The sequence below is a fragment of the Nicotiana sylvestris genome, chromosome 8 (genome assembly GCF_000393655.2).
Source record: "Nicotiana sylvestris chromosome 8, ASM39365v2, whole genome shotgun sequence".
Lineage (NCBI taxonomy): Eukaryota > Viridiplantae > Streptophyta > Magnoliopsida > Solanales > Solanaceae > Nicotiana > Nicotiana sylvestris.
In genome coordinates this window covers 225,250,205-225,261,742 of record NC_091064.1, presented here as the reverse complement: position 1 = coordinate 225,261,742, position 11,538 = coordinate 225,250,205, and the positions used below count along the sequence as shown (strand labels likewise).

The window sequence follows — 11,538 nt, the reverse complement described above, 5'->3', positions numbered from 1 at the left end:
TTTCAATTTTCCTTTCTTTTTCAAATTAATTTAAAACCTAAATTAACTCTTAAAACTAAATTAATCTACCAAATTAAGTTAATTACTAGTCATAGTATTTACAAAAATTAAATAACTCCTAAATTAAAAGAAAAACTATAAAATTCAAAAATTAAAAATTTAAAATGCAAAGTGAGTTATTTTTGTGATTTTAATCATTTTTATAAGACAACTAAATTGCTAATTAACCTAAAAATGTAGAATTAAATCCTAAATGCCAATGCAAAATATTTTTTTGCATTTTCATGAATTAAATAAAATTAAGCATGCACAGAAAAATGCAAATAATTAAGAAAATTCTACAATAATTCCTAAAATGACAAACAATTAAAAGAAAAATCTAATTCTTTAAGAGTAATTCATGTGGGGCCAAAATCACGTGCTCACAATAACTTAATATTAATTTTTTATTATGTTATAATATGTTCGTACATTTAATTTTTTCTTAATATTAATTTTCAAGTTATATAAATAGCATTATTAAATTTATCGGTAACATACCGTAAACAAATCTCAAGTCCACGTTCTTGACAAGAAAGAAGGCGAAGAATTGACAAGAAAGAAGAAGAACAATTAACATGGAGTAGTGTATCTTTTTCATTTTTTGATGTGCTTCAATATATCTAGTTATACAAGTTGGAGACAGTAACATTTAAATCCCATGACCGATTGAATTAGGTACATCACACCGTGACTTCGAAAGTGACATTCTTTCAATACAAGTTTCTAAGTAATTTTACCGTTCCAGAAACAAGAATGTGAGTATGTTTAATGCATTAATTGTCATTAACTTATTAATTGTCATTAACTTATTAATTGTCAAGCTCAATATAGTCCAATGTAATATTTTGTTGTTCTATCTGTTAATTTTATTTTGTTTGACACAATAGTGTAAGTCATCTGCTGAAAACTTCCATAAGATTAAACATGTAAATAAATATTTTTATATACATTCAGTCCAAAATAGTTATAAGTATTACTGATAGGGTCGTCGTATAATACATTTTCCATCATAAATAGAACCACGGCTCTATAGCAGAGAGTCAATTAATGTATCTGATTTTCTAAGTGAATTCGTGCAAAACAACAATTTTTTTCAATAACAACCTTGGCCTATGCTACATCACTTATGCACTATAATGTTTTGTATAATTTTAATTCGATTGGGTAGGTGATGTAATATTACCAAATCTGATTTGAAATTATTGTCCTACCATGAGTAAAAATCAAATATTGATTATGTTACTATAATTAAGTTTCAAGTACAGATTGGCATGATATAATCAATAATCAAATATAGATTGTAATAATTTAATTAAGAATCAAATATAGACTAAAATAGCAGTATAACTAATAATAAAATATATTTTGTAGTCCTTGATATTTTCATTTACCCAAACAAAATAACATTTTTATGAGTAGAGTTAAAATTAGGTGTAACAAAATATCTGATATAAACTGAAAAAAAATTTAACATTTGCATTTTTCTTCTAAATCTGAATTTTTTTTAAAGCACTTTTAAGTTTTAAGTTTCAAAATGAAATAGTAGAAATACTCTCAAGAAAAAGGTACAGAAAGAGAGAGATCAAGTAAGAAAGGCAAGATAAAAAATAATAATAATAATAATTCTCCGTATAAAAGTTAATATTCTCATTTTAGGTGTATGGGGTATAAGAATTATGGGAATTACGATATAAGGAAGGGGAAAATTTTATTTTGCGTCCCATACAACTAGTATAAGATTGGGGTCCACAAATTTGTGAGACAAAAAGGAACCTCGTACAACTAGTGTAAATTGTACGAGACACAAAATAAAACTTCTAGAAGGAGAATTTTATTTTGTGTCAAAATTATAAATAATAACCAAACACGCAACTAAATTAAGTGTCAGTTTTATTTGCAGTGACTGCTAACAAACGTCATGGTAGGGATGAAAACTAATTCAATTAGATTTTCCTGTTTATGGATACGTAGATTGGTATGTTATTAATTATTTTGGCAGCCTCGTTTGACCAGTTGGTTTTCGCTAGCACTATAAGAAGGCCTGCACCTGTAGTGAATTTCTTTATCAATTCCATAGTCTTTTATACAAGAAATTAAACCTGACTATAGGAAAGCCCGAAAACTAGACCACAATTAAAGGTCATCAATGGCTGCCAATGGCATTTACCATGTAAATGGTTCGCTTGGAAAGGTTATCACTTGCAGAGGTCAGTTTATTTTCTTTTTTTTTCTTTTTAGAATCCCAGGAAAATTCGCTGCCGCTACAGCCTCTACCTTTCGGGTGAGCTCTCTGTGCGCACCGGGTAAACCCCATTGTATAATAGGCTGTAAACCACAGAGGGGTGTAAATCGCACTAGGCAAGCTCTATGCAACCTATGCGACAGGCTCGACCCAGAAGGCATAGAGGGGGATCGATCCAGTTTATTAAATTTTGTTATATAGGAACATTGGATTTTGTTCTTTCACCATATAGAAATTAACAGAGGCGCTATATATATGATGTTGTTCTTGTTGTTGCACCAGCTGCTGTGGCCTATGGTCCAGGGCAGCCTTTGGTCGTAGAACAAGTGCAGGTGGATCCGCCTCAGAAAATGGAGGTCCGAATTAAGATCCTCTTTTTTTCTAGGGGTAAAGACGATGCTCTCATTTGGGGATGTGCTGGGGGTAATAATTATTCTATATTGCTGGGGTAAATAGCCCTTTTCCCAACCCGAACTTGGTTTATCTGATGCTTGGCTGAAGCTTACTTGCAAGCACAGCATCTGTCTCTTAGTCCTCTTTGGACAACCTTTAATCAGAGAAAGAAAACGTATATTCTATCAACCTTAGAGAGAATCTCTATTCTACACGGAAAAAGCGTATTCAACACAGACAGGCTCAGGGAAAACATCCTATACTTGGGATAAGTGAGCACAAGAGTTTGTAATGAATGCTTTTATTAGTACTTGAAATAAGCTTTATTCCTCCTGGCCAATTCACCACTTCTCACTTACTTACTACTTACTCAAACAATACCGGCTTGAACAAGGAAAGCGGTCCCTTACCTTCTCTATTTCCTTCCCGTAATCGAACCCGGTAATAAGATTTGAACATGGATTCATTCCCATCGACTGGATCTTTCACAGAGACCAAGAACAAGGACCGAGAGTAATAGGGAATTCGGGATAAAAAGTATATATACTTTTCGTTACACGCGTACAAAGAACTCGTTGAAACCTCGCTACTGGATTGAGGAAGAGGCAAGAAAGTTGAGCTATACCTCCTTCCTTCCCTGTGGTTGACTGCTTTTTCTTCCTTTTTCCATACTTCAGGAGGAAGAGATCGCCGGGTTCAACTTCCACTGGTGATGGCGATTCCTTCTTGAAAAACAGTATATTCAGTTGAATCTTCATATTCTAATAATAAGATCGAATCAATTCCTATTCGAAAAGAGGATTTCATCATACCTGGCTTTCCTAACCTTACAACTGGCACTGAGACTTTACTTTATCAAGCTGGAAATAGGGAACTCCTTTTTGGAACTGCCTCCTATTTTGATCCAACCTATTTAAAATTGGGTTGATTTTTAGCCCAAATTGATCCACGAGTAAATTTGCTAAAATATCTTAGAAATATTTTTTTTTTTGATATGTTATGTATGATCATAACAAAAAGAAAAAAGTCTTATTTAGTGATTATACAATTCATAAGAAAATAACATATATTAATTAAAGATCGATAAGAGTTGGGCGGTTTTGGATTATGATCCAAATTTTAGCCCATATTGACACAACCCATCTTAGCCCAAGTAACTTTTGGGCGGGTCAAATGACCCATCCAATTATTGACTCAATCCGTTTTGACCCGCCCAAAATCTGTCTAACCCGTCCATTTGACACCCCTAAATTCAGAAATATACATCTAGTGCGATGAATACATGTAAAAAAGAGCAGTCGTGTGTACACATTATTCCACGTTCACGCATGGACCGAGGACGGGCCGCACTCTAAGGAGTATGATGTATGCAGTTTATCTTATTACAAGCATTAGTGATTGCTTCCACGACTCAAACTCGTGACCTACAAGTCACATGGAGATAACTTTATCGTTGCTCCAAGCAGGGGCGAAGCTATGTTGGCCCAAGGGTGATCAATTGAGCACCCTTCGCGAAAAATTATATTATATATAAGATAAAATAATTACTTGTTATTGATTAAAAAATAGATTTTGAACACATTTGAATAGCCCACTAATAAAAGGTATTCAAATTTAAATACCCTTATTAAATTTCATGGCTTCGCCACTAAGTTCAAGGTTCCTTTGCGGGGTGAAATACGCAGGCTTATTCATTACCAAAAGGACAAGATTTTTGGTGTCCTACTTCTGCAGGAAACTGCTATTTCTCAACTTGTTCCAATAATTATGCAAGTTGTGTATACAATTATATTAAAGAGAATGAAATGGATAATTGATGATGTAGGTTTAGGAGCTGCGTGGAACACGGCTGACGTTCAAACAGGGGAAACGGTGGCAGTATTTGGATTAGGAGCTGTCGGTTTGGCTGTAAGTTCCTAATTAATCACTTTTCTGTCTTTAGGCTTTACAACAATATGGTTCTGTACTTGTTAAATGGTTTAATCCCGGACTATCTGAGAATTAGAAAGGTATTTTTACAAAAATAAGATTATAACATCCAACCATCCATTAATTCATAAGTAAATGATATACAGTAATTATTATAAGTGGACCTGAAGCTCTTTTTTCTAGCTTGTTTTCTACTAGCTCTCTACTTCTTTTATAGTACGGCAAAGTGCTAAATATATCCCTTTAATTTCAAATATTGTTTATCTGTACTTCTCGTTATACTATTGGGTTATCTATACCCCTACCGGCATACTATTGGGTTATCTATACCCTTACTGTCATACTTTAAAACAAAAATACTCTTATTTTGGATGGAGTGCCACGTGGCAACATCAGATTAAAACGACCCATTTCTTTTTTTTACCCGACCCATTTTTTAAAAAACCCACAACCCGACCCCTATTTTCTTTTCTTTTTCTAGATTTTTTTTTTAAATTTCAGTTTTTAAAAAATGATAATATTTTGTTAAAAAACAAAAAATATTTTTTTTCTATTTTTACAAATTTGTTTTTCCAGTTTTTACAAAACAAAATTATTTTAAAAAACTGAAAAAATGAAAAAAAAAATTTAAAAACGAAAATATTTTGTTGACAATAATTTTTTCAGTTTTTAAAAAACGAAAATATTTTTTTTCCTGTTTTACAAAAAAAAAATTCAGTTTATACAAATTTGTTTTTTCAGTTTTTATAAAAACAAAATCTATAAAAAAACTGGAAAAAAAATATTTTTCAAAAACGAAAATATTTTGTTGGAAATATTTTTTCAGTTTTTAAAAAACGAAAATATTTTGTTAAAAAACAAAAATATTTTGTTAAAAAATGACTTTTTCAGTTTTTACAATTTGTTTTGCAAAAATTTTTCAGTATCTACTCGGTTTAAAAAAATATTTTGCAATTCTTTTTAAGTTTTACAAAAAGAAAATTCTTTAAAATTACTGAAAAATGAAAATATGGTTCGGGTTGTGGGTTTTTTATAAAACGGGTTGGGTAAAAAAAAAAATGGGTCATTTTAATCTGGTGTTGTCACATGGCACTCCATCCAAAATATGAGTATTTTTGTTCCAAATAATAATGACAGAGGTATAAATAACCCAATAATATAACGAAGGATACAGATAAATAATATTTGAAAGCAAAGAGATATATTTAGCCATTTGTCGTGTATAGTATTGTGATTGTCAACGAGAGCATAGGCATCAAGTTGATGTTGGATTTCTTCGGAATATCTGTTACTTTGTTGACACAACTGTCCCCATTTCCCAAACCCATCTAATTAATTAGTACGTCAATTTTCTGTCACCATCTTTTAGATGGCCTCGGTAGGGACGGATGCAGCTTTACATTAGTATTTTTGACATATAATATAATATTTATGTGTAAAAAATTATTAAAAATAATAGATATAAATTTATAATTTTAAAAATTCTAAAGGATAAATTCATAAAATTTAATTTCTGATCTTTTTCCTATTTGGTATGGTAGTAGCTTTCTCCTTTTTCTTTCCTCTTAAAGAATCACTACAACTTGCCCACGTTGACTTGTATTAGTCCGTGACACAATTCATGGAACTAAGTCAACTAACATAGAGATTCGTCATAGTTTTTATTATATCAAGGAAATTTGTGTTTCAATATACTTCTCCATCGTTCTAAAGTCAACAGTATACTTTGATTTAATTCTCCAATCATAGCTTTATTAGTTCCCCTTTTTATGGATTGAAGCATTGTAAGGGAATAACTATGAATTTAAGGAGAATCTATTACAGTAACAGAAGGGGTTAAACAATATCTTGGCAATTATTATGTGATTTAAACTGACCAATTTCAAAATAAGATTAGCAAAACAATTAATTCAAATTTAAAATTGGGTGCAGGTTGTGGAAGGGGCACGAACCAGAGGTGCATCGAAAATAATAGGAGTGGATATTAATCCTGAAAAACGTATCAAAGGTAAACTCTTACTGAAAAAGAAAACCATTAAGAAAGGGAAAATTCTACCTCATCCGGTTCATAATAAGTGATCAATTTACTTTTTTATTTTGATCCAAAATAAGTGTCTATTTATATAACCAAAAAACAATTCAATTTGTTTTTCCAAAATTATCTTAATGTATGTATTCCTAAAAAGGTTTTTACTCTTCATATTAACTATGTTGCAATATTTAATTAAGAGCAGTTTAGTTATACTAACTACTTTTATCTAAAGTTTAGTATTTTTTTTAATGGTTAAAGCAAATTGGACACTTATTGTGGACCAGAGGGAGTAATTAAATTTGGCGGCTGCTATTTATATATCCATGCATGTGGCTAATTTCTGGTCCAAGTCCGTAGTTTGTAGCAAGTATTAAATGATTACGTAGTTGTGAAGTTTGACAGCTACTCCCTCCGGTCCAAAATAAGTGGTTTTTTGGCTTTTTCTTGTGATCCAAAATAAGTATTTTTTCAGATTTTAAAAATGAATTAATTATTTTTTTTCTACATTGCCCATGAAGTAATTAATTAGGCCTTTTAGGAGTGTTTATGTGAAGAAATAGTAAAGATTAATATGATCAATTTCATTGTTAATTAATGTTAAAAGGTAAATTTCTTAATATGTGTGAAAACAATAAAAAAAATCACTTATGGACCGGAGGGCTCTGAATTAATTAGGCAATTAGACAAATAATTTGGCCCCTAATGCTACTTTTTATGATCCTAAGGTCAAGCAATTGGAATTACCGACTTCATAAACCCCAAAGAAATCGATATACCCGTACATGAGGTCAGTTCTTATAAGGAGACAAACTCTAGAAATTAATTTATAAATAGGATAAGTTTATCTTTGATTTAATACTAATCTGACATCTTATATATATATATATTTTTTTTATAATCACATGGTGTGTTGAATTGGGTGCAGAAAATAAGGGAAATGACAGAAGGAGGGGTACATTATAGCTTTGAATGTGCTGGAAATTTGGATGTTCTCCGCGAGGCATTTTTGTCCACACATGATGTAAGATTTAGTGGGCGTTTGGACATAAGAATTATAAAATTTCGGAAAAAAGTAAATTTTGGACGTGAATATGAGTAGTATTTAAAAATTAGAGTTGTGTTTGGACATGAATATAATTTTGGATTGTTTTTAAATTTTTGTGAGTGAAGAGTGAAAATTTTGAATAGCAGTTTTTTGAAGTTTTTTTCAAATTTTCAAAAAATTTCAAAATTCATCTTTAAGTGAAAATTGAAAATTGTATGGCCAAATAGTGATTTTAAAAAGAAAAAAAAAAGTAAATTTTTTTTCAAACGGGCTCTTAATATATTCCCTTTGCAATAAATTAGCATAAAGAATGACTGTTGATAGAATTTTTTTTATTTTCAAAAATTATTGTAGGGATGGGGAATGACAATAGTTCTAGGAATCCATCCGACACCAAGATTGTTGCCACTCCATCCTATGGAACTGTTCGTTGGTCGTAGGATTGTGGCTTCTGTCTTTGGTGATTTCAAAGGAAAGTCTCAACTTCCACTTTTTGCCAAACAGTGCATGGCTGGGGTAATTAAATTCTCTTTTACATCTGCGTCTTATTTTATTTTTTTAACCTCTATATGTCTTTCCTCATATTCTTGTAAAGTTAAAGACTAATGTGTATGAACTAAAATCAGGTGGTGAAATTGGACGAGTTTATTACTCACAAACTACCCTTTGAGAAGATCAACGAAGGTTTTCAATTGCTTGTGGATGGAAAATCCTTAAGATGCCTTCTTCATCTTTGAATTTTCATGTTCTTTAGGGAATGAGTTGTGGGGTGGGTGGGGGAGGGGGGGGTTTGTAGGTAGGAGGGGAGAAAGGTACAAATATGCATATGAAGCAATTGATGACACCCACATCTCACTAATTAAGTACTGTATGATATATTCGAGATGTACTTTAATTTGTAAAAGTCTACATGTCAGTTTCATGGAATATTCTAAATTCAGTATATTTTTTATGTACTAATCTATATCTATATTATTCTATATTATTATAAAAGTATGAATAATTTATGCTAAATATTGAACGATTAAAATATTCCTAAAATATTGATCGATTTTTATGTTCTTAAATATTCATATAATTTAAGGATTTAATTGTAATTAAATTACCTAATGAAGGAATTCTTATTCGATTTAAACTACACATCGACCCTACAAAATTGATCTCCAACTTGAATTAGAAAAACACATTCATAATTTTGTTTTAAAAAATAAAGGTCTCTAACGTATTTTACTAAGTAAAATTTGTTATATAAATGTTTGATATTTGGTTCTTCAGTTTCTATAGGACTTCGATTTATTGGATTAATTCATGTAGGAGAAAAAAAGTCTGATATTCCTATAAAAGAGATCATGTTCCACATTATTCATCATAAACTTTTTAGGGAGTGTTACACATAATTTGTTGTATTGTGTAGAATGAAGCAAAGTTATCCAAAGGTATTATTATTATTATTATTATTATTATTATTATTATTATTATTATTATTATTATTATTATTATTAATAATAATTTTTTTTTTGTTGATTGGGTAATGCTTTGGTTTAGACGTCAATGGCTACTTTTGTCATCTTTTCAATTATTGTGCTTTGGTTTAGGGTCATATATAGGTTGCTTTCTATATACTTCTTTTTTTTACTGCTAATGCATTTTTTGTCCGTTTTTTATTTCTCCAAGAGTTATATCGGAGCAATTATTCAAATTTAAATTCCATTTAAAATTAGATTTGAATTTGGTGGATCATTCAAATAGCCTGTATCGAATTTCTATTTATCTAATAGTCGAATCACATATTATCTTAATATAGAAAACATGTATTATGACATCTTTCTTGGCTATATCAACTATATTACATAATGTTTTACAGCTTTTTCTTATATATCTATTACAACTATTTTGTGAAAGGTAATAGAATTAGGTTCGAGAGACCAATCCGTCCCTATAAAGAATCTTAAACCTTATGATGTTCCAAGATGCAGTTATCATGAACTCTATTTTTATTTACGTTGTTTTCTTCTAAAATAAGCTGCATGCTATTCTAAAATATCTACATGCATTGCAAATTCTAAAGGGAAAAGGGAAAAAGAACAAAGAAAAAGAATTCAGGGAGAAAACCAATTTTGAATATTAGATTGTGGATAGTATTTTAATGTAAGCTTATACGAAAGAGACCAAAAATAGGAAATTCGAAAGGATAAACTTATACTTGATATAAGTTTCTCAAATAAACTTGGTTAAGTGTACATAAGTTTTGTCACGTCCCAAGTTACTCTCTAGACGTGACTGACACCCGGTTAACACCACCTGCTAGGCGAGCCATACTTTCATACCTTAACCATTAATTTGCAAAATTTAATTAAGTATGAATATCCAAATAATTTGATAATTAATTATGAACACTTGGTATCTCAAATTATTAAATTAAAACTCTAGCAAAAATTCTACACTAGACCATGGAGTATCTAAGAGAATTACAAAAGACATCACATGGATAAATGATAAACTCTTTTGGCAGCCTCCACGAACAATGCGGCGGCTCACCTCAATAACTGAATCAACTCCAGCGAACTCGTCAGCTATTAGCTCCGTCTTCACCAATGGTATCTGCATAGACATGCAGATAAAGAGTGAGTTATATGTAAATATAACCCAGTAAGATTCTCGACCCGCCATTTTAAATACTTCTGGAATAAGTGTTGGAAAATACAAACATACCACAACACGAATGATATAGTAACTACGATAATTATACAATAACTCAATATATGTGTATCAACAGAGTTATTAAGAATTAACCAACAAGGATACCCACTAAGGACTTATCATAATTGCACTGAAAGAAATATACCAACACACCACAAGTTCACAACGACACCACAATGTCTCAAATATGTAACAGAGCATACACAATGCTCGGGTGATGTACAAAGGCATACACAATGCCCCAACATCATGGCGCACAACCGTATCAAACTCGGCATCATGGCGCACAGTCGTATCAAACTCAACATCATGGCGCACAGCCGTATCAAACTCAATATCATGGCGCACAGCCGTATCACACTCAATAGTTGCCTGATTATATATTTTAAGTTATCCTTCAACACTATTTAGTTTTTTAAGGACTTGTTCTTGCTGAAACTGAAAAAGGAAGCATGATAACTTGTGAAATTAAAGTTATGATATTATTAAATTGAAATAATTTTAAGTTGAATTATTGACTTATGATTGAGGATTTTTACGAGAGCTTCTTTATTTATCTAGTTATTATGCACATTTAACATATATAATTATCTTTAGGAACTTATACTTTTATTTTACTATTTAAATACAAATTTTAAATAAATTAATACTCATTGAGATAGAATACACGCGCACCTTGAGACTAGTGACATAAAATATATTTGCATAATATGATAACTTAAAAGATAAACAGTAAAAGATCATTTAAATTGAGCAGAAAACGTTAAGTTAGAGGTCAGCCGAATTTATATTGGGCGTGATTTGCTGACATGACCGAAAAACATGAGTGGAGCTATTCAAATCACACTAAGGAGTCGTTTGGCACGAGAATAATGCTGAATATAGTGTATTGGTAATGTTGGTATTAATTATGCTTGCATTAGTTATACTAATATTAGTTATGCTGACATATTTCTTATCCATTGTTTGGTTTGATGTATTAAAGCATTGCACAATTTCTAAAAGAATTATTGTTTACAAAAATGCTCTCAAAACTAGTTCACACTCTAACTTTTTAAAGAAAATATATGTTGAGAAATATTTTTATATGAAAAAGTTTACAAAAAATTATTTGATTTGTCTACCTATATTGTAAACTAAAAGTAAATATTTATT

The 11,538-nt window shown here is 30.7% G+C and overlaps 1 protein-coding gene across 1 annotated transcript; it reads left to right on the top strand.

Annotated features, from left to right (window-relative positions):
- The first annotated feature begins 2,101 nt into the window (after positions 1-2,101).
- On the top strand, positions 2,102-8,610 carry LOC104228203 (alcohol dehydrogenase-like 3). The gene is made up of 10 exons (XM_070155354.1): positions 2,102-2,249; positions 2,567-2,707; positions 2,842-2,961; positions 3,355-3,386; positions 4,268-4,585; positions 6,539-6,614; positions 7,364-7,425; positions 7,564-7,659; positions 8,038-8,199; positions 8,310-8,610. Exons 1-10 carry the CDS (start codon positions 2,189-2,191, stop codon positions 8,418-8,420), a joined length of 1,179 nt encoding a protein of 392 aa, XP_070011455.1. The 5' UTR covers positions 2,102-2,188; the 3' UTR covers positions 8,421-8,610.
- Positions 8,611-11,538: the final 2,928 nt, after the last annotated feature.